Raw genomic sequence first — 15,206 nt, forward strand, 5'->3', positions numbered from 1 at the left:
GGCTTAATCATTTCACCTTTACAAAAATTAAAACCTTGAGGTCTAAGCAAGCTAGGGGCTGGGGCTAGTCAATTTCTTGCACAGCTAATACATCAAATATGGAGCACTGGACTTAACATTAAGAGACATGACCCTCTGCCTGCCTATGGTCATCAAACTGGTCAGGTCTCCCTTAAGGGATGGATTATATCCTACAACAGTAGATTCAAAGGCTCTGTGCTGCAGAGGAGACAGGCAGGAAAGCTTCAGAAGGCGGTCACTTAAGGTACTCATGGATTATACAGGGACCAACGATTCAAAGCATTCCTCAAATTCGGGGTTAGGGCTTGGTTTTTTAAATACACCTTAACAGAATACACCAGTTTCTGAAAGTGAGATTACACTACTTCTTACACCTGCAAACAGCTGAACAGAGAGCAATATTGCTGGACTGTAGCAAAGAATGCAGCAGTAGTTCATCAGGCTGAACATTTTTCCATATGATTAGAACAGCTTTGTAATTAGACAACTTGTAACTTTAAAGAGCAAAGGCAGAAAGAAAGACAAGTGGGGTCATCATGTATCCCAGCTCGAATATATCTCAGCACCTTTTTCAGTTTTTCTGGGAGTATTACTGCATTTAAAATACATACAATGCTTTTCTGCAGAGCTTCAGAGCTAGCTGTGTAAGTCTACTAAAATCAACCAAGTAATGACCGTTACTACAACTTTGGTTTGAGCTGAAAACTGTACGGTTCATATTAAGACATGGTGTTTGTTGTCAAAAAAAGTGAGCATCCAAGGCTTCCTAAGCCCTGCCTGTAGGCTAGTGGCCCAAGGGCTATGTCAGCTGCTATAGCTGCCAGCATCGTACACATGAGAGATATGTTCAAAGTCAAGTGAATTGAGAAATGATGGAACATGACTAATGGGCTGTCAAAGAAGAAATGTCCATCATAGTCAGTAAAACATTTGTATAAACCAAATAATGTAGTTTAACTAAAAACTAGAAGTAACTTTATCCCTGATCCTTGACAACAATAACCTCAGCAAAACATCAACAACAACAATTAAACATGAAGTCACACAAAATCTCTATATATTATAAAAAGATGTAATTGAGGTGAAACTCTTCACTTTTTGCTTTGTGTTTACATTTCAGTGTCATTAAAATAAGGTTATATCCTTGCTATGTTTCATTTTGCCATATGGAAATGATACAATCATTTTCTTCATAAGCCTGGCAGCAGTTCAGCACTTTATTTTCCCTCCCTCTTCAAACTAAAACACTATCACTGCAGTCTATCGACATCTGGCAATCACAATGCAATGATTTATGGACACACGATTAATGTCATTGTTTTGTAATTCCAATCAATGCCATATGTTTCTATCACAATCTAACGTGTCAAGAGTCCAGTGTGTCATGTTTCTGTCTGTCGCTACGATTGTCTTCTGTGGCATTATCATTCCCGTCATGTCTGTGGACCGGAGCCAAGAGTCTGATTGGATCAGGAGTCGCCGAACTTCCAGTTTTAATTGAATTGAAGCTGCTCTCTCCCCGGGAGTCTCCCAGCAGCCTGTGGGTAGAAAATACTATGCAGAGCATTACGAATATGCATGAGATGGTTAGGGTGCATTAACTCAAGGCTTAAAAGTGGTTAAAAGACAGTGAATATCAATATTTTCTTTTTTTCTTGGACAGTTTCGTGATCAGAGTGCTTGATTTCAGACTGAGAAACAAAATATAAACAAGCCATAATTTTGGAAACAATAAAGTCTGAATACATTTTTACAAAAAAATGTGATGATAAATAAGTCTCATCTAATCTAAAATATGGAAGCTGTGCTATCCTTTGATAACACATTTTTATCACTGTATATTGATTGTCAAATCCTTTCCACTTTTTATCTTTTTTGATGTTTTACGCTCCACATGAAGAATTGCTAGGCTGGAAAGTACTTATTAGCTTTTTTCTCCCCCCAGAAAGCCTGGCATCACTCTCTGCCATGTTCCCCCTATGTTTGACAGCTTGGAGGCAGCTCGATCATCCAGCTAACTATCACAGCTAAACATGTTTTCCCATCATCGCCTGTGGAGAATTCTCCGAAGCTCAGTGGCTTCCAGTTCTGCTTTTGCTGGATCCGAATAAACACAAATACATCAGTGCATGCAGAAAAAGGAGGTCACACAAGGGTACTCATAGGGAGTTTTCAGAAATGAGACACATTTTCTATTCGGAATTACCGGTAATCTTATTTTTCTGTGTATTGGCACATAGAGCACGGTTGCATCCCGCCGATCAATTAGCATGGCTGCTTTTATACTCCTGGAGTCTTACGCGCTGAAAGGCTCTCATACTTTTGTTAGAATAGACACTAGACAGAATGAGTCCTTTATGTATCAAACTGCTGTAAGTCTATATGTTAGTGGATCTACACTTATTTATCTCATAAACAAATGGTCCATTAAAAGACACTTCACATGGTTGATATCCAGATCAGTTCTTGCTGTATCTGGTGTTTTGTGTTCACTGTGCTCGTCTATATGCTGTATAGTGTGGGTATATTAACTGCTACTTGTTGAAATCACTAAGGCCACATGATTTGACAGGCAGATTGATGGCGTCATGGTGGAGGATTAGAAACTCCTAATACGAAATGATTAATGGAGGAAATTTTTTTGCTAACAAGAGTCTCGGGTATCTATTTTTTTTCTGAGTAAGAAGCTGTTGCCAGACTGGAAAGAGGTTTCTGCTTGGCAAAAAAAGTTGTTTAATAATGGCTGAGAAAAGTCAATCTCCATGTTTGTTTATTACTTAATATGAAGCACTCAATTCTAAAAAATATACTTTTACTGTGATGATATTGACAAATTGATAGCACATAGTCATACAAATTTTTCTTAAACACACCCTTAAAAGTGAAACTTTAACATGGTACTTTTCTTTGTGTGTATGGAAAATAAGTGAATTATTAATGCAAAAGTATTTAAAAATTCTTCCTGTATTCATTGGGGCACCAGTCAATATTTCATCATTGACAGACAATAATGTAATATGTAATCCTGTCACGATCGGAGGTAGGAAACAGGACTCCAATTGCAGGAACAAAAGATTTATTTTACACAAAAGGGCAAAATCTACTACTCAAAACTAAATCCAAAACGTCCTAAAACCATGAGGAGCAAACAAAGTAATCCAAAGGAGCAAAAACAGTAAGGCACAAGCAACTAACAACAAACTGCAGGAGACAAAAGACATAAACAAAGTGCAACGAACCGACAAGAGGGTAAGAACACACAGAGACTATGTAGACAGAGGTAATCAGACACAGGTGAGACTAATCAGACAGGTGAGAACAATCAGGGTAATCAAGACAGGCTGGAAACACAAGAGGCCTTTTTCAAACCAACCTCTACGCACTCCCCCTCCGTGACGGAGTGCACTCCGTCAGAAGTCACACTCGCAGCTGAACGAAGTCCCCTCCATCCAGGTGTAGGGTAGAAATACAGCAGCAGGCATTGGGACAAACTTCAGGTGGAAACAGGAAGTGTGTGTTACCATGGTTTCTCAGTGGCATCCTGGGGGAACGGCTTATTATTAATGTATGTAATACATTCTGTAAAAGTCTTTATGTAGATTATTTTTCTCTAGTAAATTAAATTAGTGTAGACTTAAGAACAGAAAAGCGTCATATTGCATCACATGAAGAAAACTTCCAGGCAAAGAAAAACATATTTTTCTCGTCTCAGGGCAAAATGAGGGTTGGATTCACGACCATTTAACACTACTACCATGTTTCTATTGATACAAAGCTTCATGCAAATGAGTGAAGTATCCCTTTAAGGACTACGGTTCCATCTCCCAGGTAACAAACCTACATCTCATGTTGAGAGCAAATTCTGGCAACATGCAAATGGCTCAATTCAAAACCCACTCAAATTATAGCAAAATAAAGAAGGTAACCTGTAAATTGAATATAACACCTTTATGTTATTTAGTTCTGTTTTGTACAGCTCTGGCGTCATCATGCTGTACTGATTTATACTGTCGCTCCTAATAAAGTTTACATATCTACTGTGTGGTGAGTGGCCATTAAACCACCAGGACAAGTGAATTGGCCTGCCATCCCCCCTCGCCCAGGTAATCAACCCCAAATTGAATATCTCCAGCGTCCAATATCAGACTTAGTTTCAATAATTCCTTCCTGTCATTGTGATGTCACTTTTCTTTCTGGGCCTGCCTGCTAAGTGGCTTAGGAATGAGATTTGAATTTCATGGCCCCAATTTCATTTAGATTCAGTAAATGGCCAATATGTATTCTGTAGCCTTAAGAGCCACTTCTGCTCATTTTCATTGGAGTGGGGAAGCAGATGGGTCATACAAACAGCATCCAAATAATGGAGCCATGCAAGTGTTCCCATCAGCCATCGTATTGCCATTTCTTTGTGGATGTCAGGTTGTATTCTATCAGCCATCGCTGTAAGAAAATGAAAGATTGAACAATGTCCCAAGATGATTTAATGAAGGGCTCACAGCATATAACTCCCTGCAGGCCTTCAAAAAGGAGGTTCATAATCATATGTTCTGAATTTTATCTCTGGTTGCTAATGGAAACAGGTTATAGAGGAATACCATGGGCCTGCAGGTGGGTCAGCCGATGATGTATGACTGATTTAAAGTGTTTTTCTGCTATATTGACCGTTTCAGAAAGTTTAAGGTTCCAGCAACCTTTTTTTCAAATATTCTGGTTTTTGTGTGTGTGTGTGTGTGTGTGTGTGTGTGCAAAATTAACGCTTTTTAAGTCCATATGAGCAACTGATGATTCAATTCCAACATCAACTTTTATCCACAGGATGAACAGTATTTTCTCTTAGCATGTTATTGTCATGTTTCATTTAAAAAAAGTTGAAGATAATACCAACTTAACCACACCATTTCCAACCTTGTCCTGTAACCCACGGTTGAAGGTTGGTGTTAAATGGACTGAAGGAAGCCTCCTGACCCCATAAAGGGCTTAGCATTGCATGCTGACTGCACTTTCTTGGCTTACTATTCTCTGTTATATTCTGTGTTGTGTACATGTATGTTATTTGGAAGGTCTTGTCTGTTTGGACAGTAAGTGTAATGCTGCTGTCGAAAAAAAAAAAATATCCCTAAAGGGACAATAAAGTCAAATCATTAAGTACACACAGTATGCACACCTATACAGTACATATACCATTGCCGAGACCTTTCAAAGCCAGTCATCATATTCATAATCACTCATGCATCTGAGGCTGGTCTTTCAGACACAGTTTGGGTTTCAGTACAAGAACTCTTAAAATGGGGAGATACAGATGAAATCACTTCTCTTCTATTTAGTTGACATATGATGAAAATGAAACATAGTACGCTTTGATGTGTATATATTGATAGTATTGTAATTTTTCTGTAATTTGTCAGAATATTTTTAGCCTTATTCTCTTATTGATACAATATTTAAATGTCAGGTTCTGGAAAAAAAAGTGAAATGGACGCAGTTGCAGACAATAAAATATGTTTTATTTATTTAAACAAACAGGCAAAATTCAAAAAAGAGAAACCAAAAAAGGTGCAAGAAAACAATGGGGGATTGGGGGATGGGGGATTAGAGACAGAAAGAAGAGTGAAGGTACACTTACACTAAATTGACACATGGCTAACCAGACACAGGTGAGACAAACAACACAGGTCAAGACAATGAAAATTGAGGGAAACCAGAGAAAGTAAGGGTGGATTGAGATTTTCCCTCCAATCCCCCTTCATTATCCACTTCACCTTAACCCTGGGGAGAAGATGTTCTGAGAATTCATAAAGGACTAAGGGGAAGGTGACCGCATTGCTCTGAGAATCCAACCACATTACCACTGTAGGCTACATAATTATGCAATAGTGGAGGTTAATGACTTGGGTCTGCCATGGTGAAACTACAAGTCTCCAAAAGTAGACTACTTAAAGTGCATTTGAAAAAAATCCCCCTTCATGCCTTTGGCTACGAGTGACAAAAGTGAGGTTGTCACATTGACAATAGTTGCTCTCGCTTACCTACCTGTCCACTCATAAATCAACATTAATCCAAAATAAATATGATTGTATTAAATTAAATGTTCTATTGATGCCATACATAATGTTTTAGGCATACATATGTACAACTGCACAAACGTGGATCAAATACCTTGAATAAAATGTCATCTGGCTAAAAATGTCTTTTTTCACTTTTTCTTGAAAGACAGAAGGCTCTGTTATTTAGATTGTAAGGTGGTCTCTTTTAGGTCACCGTTAGTGTTTGTGAACAGTCCGATGCGTAAGTTGCTTTAAGTTAACTGTGCGCCTATAATCTCATCTTCTTTAGTATGGTACCTATAGTACCTATGCTAAATGAGGTTATAAACAAAGCATTTAAAAACCTTTTCTGAGCTTTTAGAGAATTTGAAACAGCACTTGTCATGGCAGCTCCTTAGATGCTTCCAGGTAATTTCACTCAGTTCGGAACCTTAATCAAAAAAGACCATTTGAATGCACTTAAAGACAAGACAAAAAAAAAACTCTGCAACACACGTCTCACCCGCAAAGCCACCAGGATTGCAGGTGACCCCACCCACCCGTCTCACAGCCTCCTCAGCCTGCTGCCATCTGGGAGGAGACTGCAGAGTCTCCGTGCCCGAACCAGCAGGCTCAAGAACAGTCTTCTCCACCAGGCTGTCAGGAGACTTAACTCCCTCCCTGCTCTCCCCCCCATTCGTTCCCCCAGCCCTCCTCCCACCCTCTGCCTCCCCCCCCCTCTCTGCCTCCTCACCCCCTCTGCCTCCTTCCCCCTTTGCCCTCCTCCCCCCCCCCTGCACCCTGCCACAGTCCACCCCTACTGCATCTGTCTTCATCCCCCTCCACCTCCACCCCCCGCGTGCTCCACTAATTCACGCACCCTAAAAACTCTGCACAGCCATTTTACTGTTTTTGCTATTTGCACCATTTGCTACCTTTCAACGCACTACCTCACTTTCTAGCTTAATCTGCACTCTGTTTATATTGTAAATACTTTAATTTATCTACACACTACTACCTCATGGTGAATTACTCACAAGTGCCCTTGTCTGTCGATTGTCTGTTGTTCGTTATTTGTTGTCCAAATGTCTTTAGTTAAGTTATTTGTTTTATAGTATTGTTTTTATTGCTAGGTTTTAGTGCTCTTTTTTTTTTGCACTGCAGGTTTGCACGGGGGGATTGCAATTTCATCTGTGCTGTATGTTTAACATGGAGCATATTTGACAATAAACAACCTTGAATCTTGAATCTTGAAAAAACTGCGGACAAGAACTATAAAATAAAACAGCGAACAGAGAATTCCAGTATCTAACAATACACACCAGGCAAGAAAGACGAGGATAAGAAATGTCAAAATACAGGAAACAGTAAACACTGAACTTGAAAATAAACTTAAAAAACATACAAGGAAAACAAGCTCAATACAAAATAAAACAGGAAATTAAATAAACATGTATACAATGAAATAAACACAATACAAAACTAAACAAGAACAAAATCTTGACATCTAACCCTTAAAATTATTTGTGGTGCGTGTAAGAGACTTGTATTATGTATTTATGAATGAACCTTGATGTCTTGTTATTTTACCACCTAGTTATTACAGACGATGGGAACATTTTTAAGATTCTTGGCAGGGCTGGCCAGCTCTCCGCCATGAGGGATTACAGAAATAAAGGAAGAGGATGTGTCTAAGATGTATTGGATATTGCTGCCTGTTGATGCTCAGCACAGCCTCGTCCCTCACTCTTTTAGTTAACTACCTCCTTGTTGTAGCAACCATATTTATGATGCTGACAGACTCACTGAAGCCTGGCTGAAGTCAGGCTACGCAGCTGTATTACAGAAAAGACATAAAGAAGAAAACTTGATCAGAAATGGTGCAGAACTCAAAGGATGCTTTAAAGCAGGAGGGAAACAATCTGTTTGGAGAGATAGAGAACAGTATGTCCCCAGACTCTCCAAGGCTATTATTCCCCACCAAAGAAAGGCAATTTGATGAGGCAAAAGGTGCGAGAAGCTGCTTCAGATGTGACCACTGTGTCTTCAGGGGGGATTTCTATTCCCTTTCTCACCACCCAGCTGTTAATCTTCTTCCTCTTCAGAACTTAATAGAGTTCATACTTATTAAAACTGGATGCAGGGGAGAGCTGAATGGGTCAGAGCATCCTGGTGAACAGTATACTCTATGGGGAGCACGAGTGTGAAAGTAATGCTGAAATTATAGAGCATGTCAGACGAGTGTCACTCTAAGAAGGATATAAGCTTTACACCAGGACTGACATTCAACTTTGATAGAATTTATATAGCACCACACAGAATACTAGCTGGAAAGCAGAGGGGAAAATGAGACATGCCCATACTAACATATATACCTATTCAATACATGACAATAAGATTAATTGTTAATACTTACTACTGTCAACTAATGAGAACAAGGCTGGGAGTATTCTGCAGCTTTTTTGAGACTTCATTTTCCCCTTCTGTTCGTTGTGTCTGTGTTAATTTTCTCTTTGGCTTAGCTGAGGAGAGAAAAAAAAACATGTTTAAAGTGTCTTTTCCATTAGCAATTCACCAGTTTCAACTGCTGAAATTTGAGTACAGCTTTAGCTCTGTTTTCACTTTTTTAACAAGGCAAAGAGTCACTTGGTAATTTTTCTGTCATGTGCTGTAAGTCTGATGTCATAAAGTGTGAAGTTATGCAATAGATTATATTTCAAATTGGTTTCAAATTTAGAGTTAATGTGGCAAAAAAGACATTCATCTATATTTTAAAGCTAATTTTTAAAGGAGCACTTTGGTGATTAAAAATAAAATCCGAAGCTGAGCTGAAATTCAGCCTCATTATATAAACTTGGAGGAGCTAATGAATGAATCAGTGTATCTGGTCTGATAGGTGAACACAATCAGGAGATGGGGAATTCTACATTTCTACGATTCATTTGGCAGAAATTTTATCCAAAGCGATGTACATCAGAAAGAAGGTTCAACACAGGTGAGGATCTAGAGAGGAAGAGACAACGTCAGTAAGTGCAAACAAATAGCTATATGACTGAACAGACACAGACACAGGTGCTGACAGGTAGTACGTAGAGGTAGCGCACAAACATCCACAGCTGTTGTTGAGAGTTTTGATTAGCATCAAAACCATTCTAAATATCCTCTTCGTTATGATCAAACAATGGGAATTCCTGAAAGGGGTGGGCCTTAAGCTTTTTCTTAAAGGTGCAAAGTGCCTCTGCAGATGGAATGTGTTGTATACCCGTTGTACTTTTGTATTACAACTAATAAAGAAGGAACACGAGACCAGGGAAGTTGCTCTTAACGTGTATTAACTTCTCACACAGGACTGAATACCATGACAACAGAAGGGGGCGTGACGGTATCTTAGAAGGGACAAACTTAGGCTGTCAATACACAACAGAATGGATGTTGGTAGTTCGTTCCTCCACCGGGGGTGAGTCTCTTGATCAGCTCTGGATGCAGTTTTATCCACTCCACAAGGTCATGCTGCTACGATTCGAGCATGTGGAGCTTTTTTTTCTTCAGTTTGAAGGGATCATGTTTGACCTTTCGTGTGTGTTGTTACTTTGCTTATCAAGTTGGGCTAAGCGTATTGAAGCCCTTTCTTCCGAATTTAACACAAATGACAACCAATACATAGAACGATAATAAAAGTAAAGCAATTCTTCCGTGTTGCAACATGTGGCAGTACATTTAGTGTGTCTTCTGAGCACCCACTTCATTGTAAATTCATAGGCATACTGTATCCTCCACTTCTGTGTAAATGTGTTCATATATTCTTCTCTCAGTAAATAGCAGCCTCTGCAGCTTGTTGTTTCCTGCATGTAAACTAGAGCGGAATAAGCATGTTGTATCACTGAAACTGTGTCTCTCACAGTTGACTACTTACTGCACCACATTATGAGTAATTTCTCACAAAGTCCTGACTGAGAGCTTCTTGTAAAACAAGTGAGTCATCAACAGTTGCTACATTTTTGGTCTAACATAGGTGGGAACAGAAGAAGTACCGTAAATTCCGTACTATTGAGCGCACCTGGATATAAGCCGCACCGGCTAAAAATAAGTAAATAAATGTATTTGTACATATATAAGCCGCACTTGATTATAAGCCGCAGGTGTCCACGCTATAACAAGAGCTATTTACACAGACGTAGGCTACCGGTAACATCCGCAAATACTGTAGCGTCCGTACGGACGTTAAAGGACGACGAGAGCGTTCAAATAATAACTTTTAAACTTTTAATAACCCGATCACTGTCGGCCGTGACCACGCCGTTTACAGCGGAGAGCAACACATAACTTGCCGTAACAATCCAACTCTCTCCCCCAGCGTTCTCTCATACAGCCACTCAACACGTTCTCGCTGGTGCATTTACTGACTCTCCACATAATCGGAATTATGAACACATTATCAACTACTGACTTTACAACATGAACCGTTACAATATGAAGCCTAGCCGACGGTGTCTGTAACACGGCTGATGAAAAAGATGACCATAATATATTTCACAAGAAAAAGTCCATCCATTCACTGCCTCAGAATGACTTCATTACTCACTTCCTCAGTCTCTGTTGTCGCTGTCAGTGTCATCTTAACGTGCAGCAGCTCTGTTAGCTTCTTTGACAGCCAGGTCGATCGCCTTTAACTTGAAAGCTGCATCATATGTATTTCTCCGTGTGTTTTCCATCATGAGGGTGCGTGCATGAAGCGCAAAATGACTGATATTAAGATCCGACGTGACGAAGTCAAATGTTTTTGCGGCAGAAGCTCATTGTCCCCCATAAAAAATCCATGCATTAGCCGCACCGGAGTAGAAGCCGCAGTGCTCGAAGTGTGGGAAAAAAGTAGCGGCTTATAGTCCGGAATTTACGGTAAATACATTTCCATACGTATACAAGCTTGAGTTATAGATTATCAAACAATTTATCATGTTCGAGTGTGCCCATGCCTGATGTTTATACTGCTGCCAGAGGCTTTCCTGTGCAGGACATGTGCTGCATGATAATCTGTTCTCACAGCACTTTACAGCGCTGTCATATTCTCCTCATCCCTCTTTTGGTGGCTGACTGCCACTGTGTGGTCATATAATTTAACACAATTCTGCAGCAGTCATCTGTAAACTCTAACTATAAAAGCATCAAGTAAATTAATCCTTGCTTCAAACTTATCAGTCTCAATATTATTATACACAGTTGGAATTACTTAAAGATCAATTGGGAACATTTAGTCTGAGTCTTTCATTGGTTCCATCAAAAACCTAAGAACCTTTCCACCTGAAGTCTAATCTTGTCTTGTGGGCAAAACATTCAATCTGTCTCAACAAAAACAATTTTGTTGCACCGATACCTCAGCCTTCATCATCCATCATCGAGACAGGAAAAAAGCCTTGAACACTCCCTGATAAAAGCACCTTCACAAATCGTACTCTTATTCTGAGCCCATTTTTTCTCGTTTAATTGGGTACTGTATTCCATTGCTGTGAAAAGGGATGCCATTGCATGACAGTTGGGCAGAAAAGGAATCAGGTTTGGACATTTAGAGTGTGGCTAAAATTGCTTTATATGTTCTTTTAAAACATCAACATGTGGCTTTTTTTTTAATAAAATGGAAAGGGGCTTTTTACTTGTGCTTTTATATATACATCACACACACACACACACACACACACACACACATTTATATATATATATATATATATATATATAAACACATTATTATGATGACATACGATGACATACGATGTCATGACTGTAAACATTTACATTCATTGTCATAGTTTACAGAATTATTATGGGAAACAGCTACTTTAAAGCTCAAAATGCAGTTGCAGGGGCTGAAAATAAACACAAGTCCACTAAATAACAATGCTTAAGACACCTAATATTTTAAATATTTACAAGTACAAGTTAAAAAAAACCCATTATATGTATATTTTAATTGTACATATCATATGCTGGTGACACAGGCAGCACACTGCGATGGTATGGAAGGCCATACACAGGGCTCATCCCTGCATGATGAAAGCTCTGCACCTTGCCAAACTGGCGCAGATGGAAGAGCAGAGTGAGTTTTCGGGTCATGGTCCTGAGTGCCAAGAAGGAGGCCAGGATCTCTGCAAACAGGAAGAGGAGGTAGAGGGAGTGGACAGCTCTCTCCAGTGGCAGGATGATAATTCCTTCATCAGTCACAAAGAACAGCAGCACTGGCAGCTGGAACAAGAAAGACAGGAGCCAGAAGGCTGCCAGCTCTGGTACCTGATGACAACGATGGGGAGGAGGCCAAGAGAGTTCAGGTTGAAGAAAAAATGTAAAGATAGTCACTCAGGCATTGAACATATTTGCACTCACTGTATACATCTTACATCCTGCTTAGAGTGTGAAACTCAAATGCTGTTTAACAATGTAGTGCTGTTTTTACACTATACTGGTATACTGTCTTTTCATAAAGGTATTTCAAAAAATTTAAAAACACAAAAGAGCCTTGTTTTATACAACAGCTAATGTAAGTAATGGTAGAGCAAGTGGTGCGTGTTGCTAAGGTTTGCTGCTGTCTGAAAGTAGCAAATAAGCTATATGCAGCTTTTTCAATGAATACATTCTGTTTTAGCCTAAAACACTTTAAAAAGTTTATCACAGCAATCCATAGCTTAGCATAATATTAGGAAGTAGCATAATGCTCAAATGTATCAAATATGCTGTTTTTTTTTTTTGTTTTTCCAATTTAAGACTACTTCGGCCTCACATTCCATTAAAAAAACATTAGCATTCATGTGCTTCCTGGCTAACAATAATACCAGCAAGGAGGTGACTGAATGCTTAGCAACTGTTGTCAAAGAGAAGACATGAGTCATCTAATATGTTGTCTAAGCTTAAAATATAGCCTCTGGGTTTTCTGGTTTAAACAAAATTCTGATTTACACCTATTGACATGTTTCTCACACACACATGCACAAATAAGGACCTATGGAGATATGTCAGAGTAGGGCTGCTACACATAGCTACACAGGGAGTGTACCAGAGCTGGGGGGTTCAGCAGCTCAAGGGTACCTGGGCAGTAATTGGGAAGTGACCTGGTACCCCTTTGGCAACCAGACCAACCTCCATACTTTTTTTGCTAACCCGAGCTACAGCCGCCCCAAATATTATGCTATTGCTGCTAATATTATGCTCAACATTAAATCATAATGTTAATTTAACACACCTTCACATCCAAACACATTAACAAAAACTCTATGGACTATTGTAGTCAGCCGAGTGGTTGCACATGATACCAAAGCAGCCCCTTTTGTTATTCAGGAGTGCTGAGAGAGCTCTGCATTTTGCCTCGGACAGGATCCGGTGTAACTTACCTTCTCTTTTAGGTTGCCAATGTAGCCGAGGTAAAGCCGTACAACCTCAATGACTGTGAGGAGAATCATGCCAGTGATGAGTAGAGCCTGGTAGTATCCCGGAAGATAATAGAACTGGGAGTAAAGTTCAATATCATAAACAAAGATGTATCAAAATTATACAATGAACCAAACAATTGTTGCGATTGCATGTGATCTAATCTACCCCTAGTCAGTGTAAATCCAGAACAGATAAAAAAAGCAGTATTTATATTTTTAGGATTTTGTTGGGACACCAAATTCACCTTAACTTCCAACATGAAAATGGCAGAAAACCACCAGCAGGGAAAATAGAACATGTTGAAGTAGAGCATCATCTGCAGCGGAAGATGGGAAACAAGCTCGTTGACCACTGCAAGGCAAAGACAGTAATATATTTATTAGTAGCTTGGTTCACTATCATGAACACAGTGAAGTGTTTTCTCAAAAAAAAAGAAAAAATAATAATAATAATTATATACTGTATATCTATTACTACAAACAGGTTAGTTAGTTCTGTTTTTTTAGACATGATCTTAATATAGAACAGAATGAGAGCAGAAACATTTACACAGATCATATAAAAAACTAATATAAATTAAGAGGTTATTCTCAGTTCTCAATTATTTTCAATTTCAGTTATGAATTGAAATTATTAGTTTATACTTTAATAGTTTTTAATGCATCACAACAGAGATTAAAAACATTAAATAAATAAAATCAAGTGGTATTCATCAAATTAAAATTATTTCCTAAACAGAATCGGTATTAAAAATTAATAAAAAAAAAAAAAAAACTATGAATAACAAAGCTTTGCTTACAACATCCAACTCTCTTCAACTCATTTCACTCATTATCAACTGGTAATGTTGATCTTGTCAAAGCAGTTCTGAATAGTGGTCCCATGATTATGTTTACCCCTCACTATTAGTTATTTGGTTTTGGTTACAAATAAGCAGATATATTCCCTGTCTGTTATCGCAAACCTCTATCATTGTGCAGCTCTCTAGTAAATAACCAACCATTGGCGTCCTCCTGCTCCCTGCTGAAGTCGCTGTCTGCCGTCCTGTTGTTGGTGAACACTGAGCCTCCCATGTAGCTCAGGCCTAACTGCAGGTTCTCTGGAACAGGTGAGTAAAACACAGGCATCGTGGGTAAAGCTGCTGACCATGACCAAGCCAAAGAATGAGGAAACGTTACAGCCAACAACTCTGCTTGTGCCTCAGACGTTGCTGCTAATCCTCACTGTGTGTTCAATCACACAAGGAGACAAAAGCATGAAGGCAGAGTTGCAAATGGACACACACAGACGCATGCTGGCAGACACCACTGCTAATCAGATTATAGTGTGTGTGTGGGGTGGGGGCTGGATTAGGAGGAGGCAGCAGGACAGCAGTTTGTTAGGAACTGAAAGGCCATTTTTGATGCTCCGTCAATATGTTTATCTAATTATCGAAATCGACATAAATAATGGCTTCACAGAGATTAAACAGAGGACAACGTAAAACCTAAACAATGCATAATGGTGTCTGGTAACTATTGCTTCATCTGCAATGTAGACACTCATTTATTTGTGTTTTTAAATTTATGTATTTATATATATGAACTATAATGTAAATTATTAAAGCAAATGCAAACTTCCAAACAAATGCAAAGACACAAACACTGCAAAAAGGCAAAACAAATGCATTAGCATCAAATGAGCTGCAAGGATAGAATAGAATACATCTTTATTGTCCACTAGAAGTGGAAATATGCCTTGGGCTCTCCA

The 15,206-nt window shown here is 39.1% G+C and overlaps 1 protein-coding gene across 2 annotated transcripts; it reads right to left on the reverse strand.

The window, feature by feature from the left end:
* Positions 1–11,857: 11,857 nt before the first annotated feature.
* Positions 11,858–14,662, reverse strand: LOC306835893 (transmembrane protein 17A). 2 transcript variants are annotated; one of them, XM_079362675.1, is made up of 4 exons: positions 14,458–14,662; positions 13,702–13,808; positions 13,418–13,504; positions 11,858–12,323 (listed from the first exon to the last, which is right to left on the reverse strand). In XM_079362675.1, the coding sequence occupies exons 1-4, from the start codon at positions 14,582–14,584 to the stop codon at positions 12,003–12,005; spliced, it is 642 nt and encodes a 213-aa protein (XP_079218801.1). In that variant the 5' UTR covers positions 14,585–14,662; the 3' UTR covers positions 11,858–12,002. The 2 variants fall into 2 exon arrangements, with proteins under 2 accessions (XP_079218801.1, XP_079218800.1); XM_079362674.1 differs by having other exon boundaries at positions 13,418–13,531.
* Positions 14,663–15,206: the final 544 nt, after the last annotated feature.

This window comes from Symphodus melops (genome assembly GCF_947650265.1).
Source record: "Symphodus melops genome assembly, chromosome: 1".
Taxonomy (NCBI): Eukaryota; Metazoa; Chordata; class Actinopteri; order Labriformes; family Labridae; genus Symphodus; species Symphodus melops.

Bases quoted from the DNA above. Each gene is read 5' to 3' on its own strand.
- LOC306835893 (XM_079362674.1), bottom strand. From the start codon at position 14,584: ATGCCTGTGTTTTACTCACCTGTTCCAGAGAACCTGCAGTTAGGCCTG. The intron at 13,532-13,701 runs GTGAATTTGGTG...CTTTACTCCCAG, and splicing joins TTTTCATGTTGGAAGTTAAG to TTCTATTATCTTCCGGGATA. The intron at 12,324-13,417 runs GTAAGTTACACC...CGTTGTCATCAG, and splicing joins TTGGCAACCTAAAAGAGAAG to GTACCAGAGCTGGCAGCCTT.